The sequence below is a fragment of the Marmota marmota genome, unplaced genomic scaffold (assembly GCF_001458135.2).
Source record: "Marmota marmota marmota unplaced genomic scaffold, marMar, whole genome shotgun sequence".
NCBI lineage: Eukaryota > Metazoa > Chordata > Mammalia > Rodentia > Sciuridae > Marmota > Marmota marmota.
In genome coordinates this window covers 14,637,818-14,648,176 of record NW_026000168.1, presented here as the reverse complement: position 1 = coordinate 14,648,176, position 10,359 = coordinate 14,637,818, and the positions used below count along the sequence as shown (strand labels likewise).

Below are 10,359 nucleotides of genomic sequence, written 5' to 3'. Positions count from 1 at the left end.
TTTTTTTTTTTTTTTTCTTGAGACAGGGTCTTGCCAAGTTGCTTAAGGCCTAGCTAAACTGCTAAGACTGGCTTCAAATTTGCAGTCCTCCTGCCTCAGCCTCCTAAATCACTGGGATTACAGGTGTACACCACCATGCCCACCCTGTATTCACTCTGAAAAGAAACACTGAGTTTGTCACATTGAATGAGTTCAGGTTGAGGATAATCTCAATTCAAAACTGTTTTGTGATGAATCCATATATTCTTTGTACTATTCTTACAGCTTTTCTGTGAGTCTGAAAAATGCTTCACAGATTATGGTTGGGAGATGCAGACTGAGACACAATACCAACCTCCCTCTTAGTCTCAAAGCCCAAAGGAACCAAAGATAAACTTGTCCTAGACACCCTCAAATGCAAATGTCTATGCCAATGGACACCACCTGACTAAATGCCACGGGCAACTGCCCTTTTGCTCTGAGTTGTCAGTGAGATCCAGAAAGAGGTTGATAGATGACCAGCATGGTACAGAAAATGAAACTCCCTTGTGACATGAGTGACTCAGCACTGACCTTGGGAATAAGGACTGGGTTCTAGCTTTGGCTTTGCCATTATAGTGGGTATAATTACTTGGCGTATCTGGGTTTGCTTCTTTTTTTATAGAAACAAAGATTATCTCGAAGATAATCTTACCTGTCCTAATGTTCTGAGTTTTAATTGTAGCTAATACTAAACTTTGACAACTTAGTCTACAGGTAGGTGTTATGGTTTAGATACTAGGCGACCCCCAAAAGCTCATACAAGAAAGTTCAAAATGAAATGATTGGATGAGAGTCTTAACCTAATCAGTGCATTAATCCCCTTATATGGATTAACTGGGTGGTAACTGTAGGCAAGTGGGATATGGCTGGAGGAGGTGGGTCACTGTGGGTGTGCTTTGGGGGTTTATATTTTGCCTTGGTGAGGAGAGCCCTCTCTGTAGCTCTTGGTGGCTGTGTCCTGAGCCACTTTCGTCTGTCACACTCTTCCCCCATGAACTCCTGCCTTACCCCGGGTTAGAGTAAGCCATCTGTGAACTGCTGAAACTGATCACCAAATAAACTTTTCCTACTCTAAAATTGTTTTTATCAGGTCTTTTGGGCACAGTGATGGAAAAGTTGACTACAACAGTAGCTTTTCTTTTTGTTTCTTATGTGGTATTGGGGATGGAACCCAAATCCTCGAGCAGGTGTTCTACCATTGAACTCTACCCGTAGCCCAATCACATTTTGGTAGTTATTAATGGCAGCAACTGTCTACAAACTACCAGAACAAGTTTCATCTATCATTCTCCAGAAGAGTGAGGGCAAACTTTTTTTGCAGGCATCTGTTTGAAACTGAATACAAATGTGTGGAAGGAGCCTAGAGATAAAAGGGCTTTCTACCCCATTTAGTATGGCTTACAGTATACCATACATAGTATAAAAATTATGTGTGTATATTTTTTTGGGAGAGGGTTACTAGGGATTGAACCCAGTAGCACTCTACCACTGAGCTACATCCCTAGTCCTTTTTCTTTTTTGAAACAGGGTCTCACTAAGATACTGAGGCTGGCCTTGAACTTGTGATCCTCCTGCCTCAGCCTCCCAAATCACTGAGATGACAGGCCATGGTACCTGGCTCCTATGTGTACTTCTTTAACTTGATGCAAGAGGTAGTTCAAGGCTTGAGTAACAGAAGGAGAGCTGAGAAGTAGATACTTGTCTAATGCCAAATGATCAGTTCCCCTTTTTCCTGCTTTCTAAAATCCAGTTCAAGGTTTTCTTTTTCTTTACTTTTTGTGGTGTTGGTATTGAACTCAGAGCTCATGGATGCTAAGCATACCACTGAGCTAAACCTCCACCTCCTGTCCTCAAGCTGTTTTTGTTTTGTTTTGTGGTATTAGGGATTGATCTCAGAGGTGCTTTACTACTAAGCTATATCCCCAGTCTTTTATTTTTTGAGACAGGATCTTGCTAAGTTGCTGAAGGTCTCACTAAATTGCTGAGACTGAATTCAGACTTGCAATCCTCCTATCTCAGCCACCTGATTGCTAAGATTACAGGCATGGGCCACCAAGCCCAGTTGTCCAACTGTTTAGTACTAGGGATTGAACCTAGAGGTGCTTACCACTGAGCTATAGCCCCAGCCCTTTCTATTTTTTATTTCGAGATAGAGTCTTGCTAAAGTTGCTTAGGACCTCAGTAAATTGTTGAAGTTGGCCTTGAACTTGTAATCCTCCTGCTTCAGCCTCCTGAATTGCTGGCATTACAGGCATGTGCTGTACATGTACATCATCTGGATGGCTGATTTTTAAAATTTAGCTCATTTCTCACAGGAGAAAACAGGAAAGTTTTTCAGCATAATCTTTCTTCAGAGACCAGTAAGGTTTTGTAACAAAAGGAAGGGAGGCACAATGTGAGTCTCTTCTCTGTATTGTCTAACCTAGGAAGAAGAAAAGGGACTAAATCCAATTTTCCATTATGATGAAGCAACTGAAAACAATAAAATTCAGTATCTCTGGAAACACTTTAACTTCTGAAACTCAAGTCTCCTTAGTTTAACCATCTTGTCAACATCTTAGCTTTGCTATAAGAATTAAATGTAATGTTTAAAAAGAGAAAAAAAAAACATTCAGCAAACCTAGATTAAAATGTAAAAACAATTTTATCGTCCCCAGGGAAAGTGAAATGTTAGTATTCTAGAACCATGCCTGCATACATTGATTAGTGACGCACTGGAGACAAAAATAAATGGTGGTTTAGCATAACACTATTTATGAACTGCAACAAGCTGGGAACAAAGATGCGACTTGCAAGTAAAATCCCAGTTACTGGAGCCCAACCAAATAGAGCTGTTTCTTTGTGCTCCAGAAGCATCTGTAACTCAGAGATAGCTACAGGAAGTGCTGGAATGGATTAAATTCCTTAGGCAAGACTTTAGAAAACACCACATAGTGAGATGAGTATGTAGCTCAGAGATAAAGCACTTTCCTGGCATGTGAGAAGCCTCTGGAAAAAGACAGCTGGCAGAGGGCTGGGGTTGTGGCTCAGCGGTAGAGAGCTCACCTAGCACGTGAGGCACTGGGTTCAATCCTCAGCATCACACAAAAATAAATAAATAAAAAATAAAGGTGTTGTTTCCATCTACAAAAAAAAAAAAAATATATATATATATATATATATATAAATAAAATATAAGGAAAGCTGGCAGAAGTGAAGCCACACCAGTAGTAGTAGTCCAGATTCTGCAAGGGAAATTCATGAAACCATCTTCACAAAATGAACGAGCATAGGCAGATGTGGCTCAGGGGCTGAGCACAAGCTGAGCATGCTAAGGCCCTGGGTTCCATCCCCAAAGATGAAGAAAAAGAATGATGGTGTGGAGGTATATAAGACTTGCATGGGTGTGTGATTGCTTAAAATATCTGAGAGTAGTGAAAAGGCACTGGACTAGGAATAAGAAAATCAGTTTCAGATCTGGCTAGAGCAGTTTATTTATTTATTTTGGGGGTAACAGGGATTGAACTCAGAACACTTAACCATTGAGTCACATCTCCAGCCCTTTTTAATATTTTATTTAGAGACAAGGTCTCACTGAGTTGCTTAGGGCCTCGCTAAATTGCTGAGGCTAGCTTTGAACTCAAAATCTTCCTGCCTCAGCCTCCCCAACTGCTGGATTACAGGCATGTGTCATCATGCCTAGCTGATTAAAGAAGTTTGTAAGTGAGGTAGATCTGGGCCCAAATCCAGCACCTCTTTACTTTTTAAGACATGAGCAAGTTGCAGCCTCTCTGAACCTGTTCCTAACCATCACCTAGAGATAAGAATGCCTATATGCCTATATGTTACAAAACAACTTGAATGTTGTTTGAGGATGAAATTAAAGAAAATGCATAAAGCACTTAACATGTTGTAACAATAACTTAGAGGGTGGTTGTGTATACACACACATCTCCTGGAAGGCCAGGGCCTGGTATGAACAGGGGATGATTATACAGGACAAATTAAAGCACCATGCAGGATGTAGGAACTGCTGTCACTAGAGGAGGCCAGGTTCACCAGTTTCTCCAAAACAAATGGTACATACCAATTGCTATTTTTCCAGCCTATATTGTACTTAGGGCACTAACTCTTTAACATTCATTACATCGCCCCCTACCCCCACCCAAGGTATTAGGGATTGAGCCCAGGGCCACTCTGTCACTGAGCTATATCTCCAGCCCTTTTTATATTTTTCTTTCATTTCATTTTGTGGTACTAGGGACTGAACCGAGGGTGCTTTACCATTGAGCTACATCCCCAGCCCTTTTTATTTTTTGAGACCAGGTCTTAGCAAGTTGCTTAGATCCTTGCTAAATTGCTGGGGCTGGCCTAAAACTTGTAATCCTCCTGCCTCAGCCTCCTGAGTTGCTAGGATAACAGGCATACACCACCATACCTAGAAACTCAGTATTGTAATACCAATAAATTAACAGATGGGCATCGATAAGGTGATAAAACGTGAGCATTTTCACATATATCCCATGAAAAGGGCCTTTCTGCATATATGGGTTACCCTTACTTTTCCCCTATTAGCATTCTCATGTTATGGTCCTTACACATAGCAGAAGCCAATGTCGAGAGCACAAGATAACCTAACGTTTGGCCTTTAAATGTGCTTTTTCATCCTGGAAAAGAACCAAGAAAAAGGACAGGTAAAATATTATGAATAACAAACTCAAGTGACTCTAAAAATATACTACCTGAGCTCAATAATGTTGAAAAGAGCACTTACCACGGTAAAGGATGTCAGCTGTCTCCATTATAAGATTCTATTTTTAAATACAAGTACAGGTTAATGCCTTATATAAAATGCAAGGATCATAAGTCTTTCAGCTTTCAGATTTTTGGGGATTTTGAAATATTTGTACATACATAAGATAATCTGGTGATGGAACCCAGGTCTAAATATTAAATCTCTTAGTGTTTCATATACATCTTATACACATAGAATAGCTTGAAGTTAATCTTATATGTGTAGGTTGCTTGTTTTGACAGCAGCCCACATGAGGTCAGATACAGAAATTTCCACATGTGGTATCATGTTGTTGGTGCTCAGAAAGTACTGGATTTTGGAGAATTTCATGGATGCTCCATCTGTACTACTAAAAATGGTCTTCCAGGGGTTCTAAAAAAGACCTGAGTGCAGGGGCTGGGGTTTTGACTCAGTTGGTAGAATGCTTGCCTCACATGCACAAGGCCCTGAGTTCAATCCCCAGCAACACACACACACACACACACACACACACAGAAAGAACTCAGTGCAACACAGCTTGAATTCTGCAAGTCAGTTTAATTAGTATTTACTGACTACACACCTTCCTCAAGGCATCCAGCTGGGCAGTATAGGAAAAAGGGAATGGAATGCATATACAACAAGATCAAATCCAGAGCTGAAGGGCAGTGTTAGCACAATGTGACAGGAGGAACCAAGAAAAAGGACAGGGCAAATACTGAATGGAAAAGTCTGTGGGTACTTTCTGGGGGAAGTTTGATTTGAGTTAGACTTTGAATGGCAAATATGACTTGTGTAGAGGAAAATTAGTGTGTGCAGAACACGATGAATTCCATGTGATGAAAGTGGAGATGATTTTTTTTTTTTTTCCAACATTTTTGTTTATTATGTGGTGCTGAGGATCGAACCCGGGCCGCATGCATGCCAGGTGAGCGCGCTACCGCTTGAGCCACATCCCCAGCCCCAAAAGTGGAGATTTGATTTTGGACAAAAGCCTTCAGAAGCAGGTTGGCCCAAGTTTATAGAAAGCTCTGCATACCAGGATGAACCATTATAGACTCTTCTGTCTGAACTCCAGGGTTTGCTTTTCAAAGGAAGTAGATATTTAGCTTGAATCTTGTAAAACTGATAATCTGCCCTGGATTGTGGTTAAATTTTGTGGATGCTGGTATTTCAACAGAGTATAACCATTATGTCTGATTCAGTGCTTTCTTTTATTGGTGAATAACGTGCCTGCATAGTAATACTTGGTCTCCTGCTGAATGACCAAACGATTTCCAGGATGAATTAGTTAGCTGAAGTACAAACACCAGGATTCAGGCTGGTAAGCTACCTAGACTTTGAATCAAACAGCTACATCTGAAAGTTGTAAGTTAGAATAATAATCCTATATATAACGCTTCTGTGACCTAGATAAAACCATCTATAGTTTCTCTCCCCACCACAATCAAAGCAGCCAGATGAAGTTGAAGAGTTTATTAAGGAAATATGAGAGGCATAGACACCCCAAGTGACAGAAAGAAAACTCTGAAATGTCCCTTTAAGCCAGGTGGGGGCCTGGCCTTGACCTCCCCAAAAAGGGAAATCAGTGGGTTTGCAATAACATTCTCTGGCAGCCACTGCCAGTGCACAAGTATCTCAAGCAGGACTGCCCCCCACCTCCTATCCAAGGTGGGAATGAGACAAAGACTGTCCACAGAATCAGTGCAGAGGCAAAGAAAAAAGTCTGAGAGAGAAACAGAAGTGAAAGGACCTTAACAAAGAATCTCAGACTGTTGGCTTTGAACACCTCAAATACATTGATAAGTAGGTCCATAAAATGTTACTGAAAAGGTAAAATGCCTAATGTTGTTTCCAACAATTCCCCTGGACTTCTCCCCCATGCCACATCACACTCCCAGAGGTACATGGCAGAGCCCAAAGGCCACACTTTTGAAAAAAGAAAAACAAGAAAAAGCCCTGTTGTTCTTTAAGGAGACAAGGAGCTGAAGGCTGCTGGGGCCTTTCCCACGTGGCCTGTGTTCTGTAAAGCAACTTCCCAGCAGCAGAACAGCATAGTTCTAGGTGAGCGTCTCACCTTTTGTCACCTGTCAAAGGAAAATTGACATTCAGATAAATTCAAAGGGACTAAGGGAGCCTTTGAAAAAAAAACAAAAACAAAAAAAAACACTTTTTTCATATCATTCAGATCAAAGATTAAAAGTCAGAGATACCTAAATCCAGGCAAGGTACTTAATTCCTCTACACCTGTTTCTGCTTTCAGTTTTCTCAATAGTAAATGGAAACATGCATTCTCTCTGGGATAGCCCCTGCCCATCATACTCACCCGTGCTTCAATGTACTCTATTCTCCGTTCAAGGGCTGTCAATTTCTCATTTAGTGTTGCGAGTCTTGAACGACAAGACATATCTGGTAAAAGGAGACTGATGTTCAGGATTAATGTCACTCCAAACACATGTAAGCACATGCACCCACACACAGTACACAGAAACACATACACCCTGTGCTAAAGAAGAGGAATAATATATAATGGGACCTTAGTGGACAAGGTGAGAAGGATCTTAGAAGCACAGTTGTTCAGATGCTACTGAACAACCTACTAAGGATAGAAGGCACAGAAGAGTGGCCCCTAAAACCCGTCCATGCCCTAATTCCTGGAACCTGTAAATATGTATCATACAAGTCCATAAATATAGATGACAATGGTAGAAGGTCGAAATGAGATGGAAGAAAGAGATGAGATTTAAAGCATGAAGAAGACACATACAACCTGTCATAGCTGGTTTTGAAAAGGCGAGGAGGCAATGAGCCAAGGGATGTAAGTGATCTTTGGAAACAGGAAATAGCTTCAGCTGACAGCCAACAAGGAAACAAATCTCATCCCACCACCACAAGAAAGTGAACTCTGCCAACAATCTAACAAGCAAAGATGTAGACCCTCTCTCAGAATCTCCAGAAGGAAGGCCTGCTGACACCTTGATTTCAGCCTAGTGATCAGTGTTGGATTTCTGACCTACACAACAGTAAAATACATTTATTTAGTTTAGGCTCCTAAATCTGTGAAAATTTATTATGGCAGCAATAGAAAACTAACACACTAAGGATGTACAAAAGGCCACTAAGTTTCAAGAGAAGAGACATATTGTGTGCATGTGCAAACACTTAATTTAAAAAATCCTTTCAAAATGTACAACTATAATGTACCAATAAAAAATGTAGGGGAAAAAAGGAGAAGTGACAAAGCAAAGAAAATAGACATGCCCAAACTTAAGATGGGGTTATGTCCAATAAACCCACAGGAAGTTGACAAGCTAGGGGCGTGGCTCAGTATTGTTTTGGTGTTAGGGGTTGAACCCAGGGGTGCTTTACCATTGAGCTACATCCCCAGCCCTTTTTAATTTTTTATTTTGAGACAGGGTCTAACTAACTTGCTTAGAGCCTCACTAAGCTGCCCAGGATGGCCTTAAACTTGTCCTACCTCAGCCTCTTCAGTCACTGGGATTACAGGTGTGTACCACCATGTCCAGCTTTTGTTTTTGTGGTACTGGAAACTGAAACCAAGGCCTTGTGCATGCTAGGCAACCATTCTACCACTGAGCTATATCCCAGCCCTTATCTTGGTTGAGCACTTGCCTAGCATATGAAAAGTCCTGAGTTGGATCCTCAGCATGGGGGAAAATGAAGTATTGTTTTTACTGCATGTATATTACTTTCAAACCATGGTGAAATTGAAAAAGTCTAATGTTGGACCATCAAAAGTCAGGGATGTAATGTCTGTAATGTCAAGAGAGAAAAGCTGAGGCCAAAAAAACAGCAGATATTAAGGAGAAGAAATAAGGTATCAAAAGTTTTTGAGCTCTTGGAAGCCTCACCATTACCACAACCCTAGAAGTATACTTAATCTTTCATCTTTATCTGCCTAGACCTTTTAGGACTAGAGAAAACTCAGAGAACATCAAGAACCCTCTGGAACCCACACTCCATCTGTGAAAAACAGCCCAAATCCCTTCTTTTCCTCTACCTTTTCTAGTCTCCTTTCACCTCACCCAAAATGCAACCTAGATTTCCCCCAAAATAACTTTTCCTCTGCAAACTCCTCTCACCGAAACTGCTTGACCTCTCTTTTTCCAACTACCCTCAACATAAAAAAGAGAAAGGCATCAAAGCATGGTGATTATTTCTCACTACCTCCTCCAACACCGTCGCTCAGTCATATCTCTCAATAATCTTTACTTTTTATATCTAAAACATACACTCCCTGAGAGTCTCCCACACAATGATTCAACACCCTAACAACTTTCCTTTTCATCTCTTCCCTGGCTGTTTTGCAAAGTGCTTCAGCAGATTTTGACAAATCTGCCTACACTCTGATCCTGCCTCAAGTTTCATTTCATCCTGTCCAAATCTTACTCATCCTGCCTGCCTATGCATCTTCCATCAAGACCCAGTTCAAATTCCATTTGGGAGGTCTTACTAGAACATAATCAACCTTTTCTGAATCTATCTGAACAATTGTGGATGAACTTCTAGTCTCTAAGTTATTAGTGTACTTGGTCTTTGGTTGTTACTTCCCCTTTACATGAAGATTTAACAAGAATGTTCATCATTATTACTTATGATGGTGAAAAAACAAAAACATGCCCAGCATTAAAGGAAAGGTCTGTAAAGTATAACAAACTATAAAGAACTATTAAAACAATCATTAGGGGCTGGGGATGTAGCTCTGCGGTAGAATGCCCCTGCCTAGAGCAAGCATGAGGTTCAATCCCTGGCATCAAAAAAAAAAAAAAAAAAAAAGCCATTAAAAATTACAGAGCCTAGGGAGCTATAATTTATTCCCCACACCTCTTAAAATTTGGTTACAGCCCAAGTCTTCCACTTTCTACTTTGTTTTTATGCTTTTCTTTCTCACTCTTGCCTATTTTCACTCCTACTCTTTATTTTTGTGTGTGTGTGATTGCAGGGATTGAACCCAAGGTCTTGAACATGTGAGGCAACTCTACCAACTGAGGCTATATCCCCAGCCTGCTCTCTTATTTTTTGGTAATTTACATACCAAAAAGTTCACCTGCATAAAGTATCTAATTCAATGGTTTTTAGTATTATTTGCAAAGTTATACAATCATTACCAGAATCTAATTTTAGAATACTTTCATCATCCCTAAAAGAAACCTGTTCCTATTAGTACTTTCAGTCAGTCCTCACTGTACCTCCCCTCGTCCTCTGGAACCCACTAATCTTTGTCTCTTCAGAATTGGCTTTTCTGAATATTCTTCACTTTTCTTTTTATTTTTTTAAAAAATTCTTTTACAGTGTTGGGGAAGGAAACCAGGGCCTTTCCCATGCTAAGCAAGTGCTCTACCATTGAGTTATATCCCAACCACCCGGCCTTTTTTGTGGAGAGGTACTGGGGATTGAACCTAGTGGTGCTCTACCACAGAGCTACACCCCCAGCCCTTTTGAGACAGGGCCTTGCTAAGTTGTGGAGGCTGCCTTCAAACTAATTATCCTCCTGCTTCAGTCTCCTGAGTGACTAGGATTACAGGTGTGTGCCACTATAGCCCTATTCTTTTCAGTCTTGTTTT

The 10,359-nt window shown here is 40.7% G+C and overlaps 2 protein-coding genes across 2 annotated transcripts in view; both read right to left on the bottom strand.

Annotated features, from left to right (window-relative positions):
- The window catches only part of Vhl (von Hippel-Lindau tumor suppressor), a 13,368-nt gene extending 8,566 nt beyond the window's left edge, over positions 1-4,802 (bottom strand). The window contains exon 1 of the mRNA XM_015495088.2: positions 4,775-4,802. Within this exon, the coding sequence (XP_015350574.1) occupies positions 4,775-4,802 (28 nt within the window). The remainder of the gene's footprint in view (positions 1-4,774) is intronic.
- Positions 4,803-6,235: 1,433 nt separating this feature from the next.
- Brk1 (BRICK1 subunit of SCAR/WAVE actin nucleating complex) overlaps positions 6,236-10,359 on the bottom strand; it is a 6,590-nt gene continuing 2,466 nt past the window's right edge. Inside the window, exons 2-3 of the mRNA XM_015495016.2 lie at positions 7,101-7,183; positions 6,236-6,861 (exon numbers count right to left, since the gene is read on the bottom strand). Of these exons, the coding sequence (XP_015350502.1) occupies positions 6,835-6,861; positions 7,101-7,183 (110 nt within the window). The 3' untranslated portion in view covers positions 6,236-6,834. The remainder of the gene's footprint in view (positions 6,862-7,100; positions 7,184-10,359) is intronic.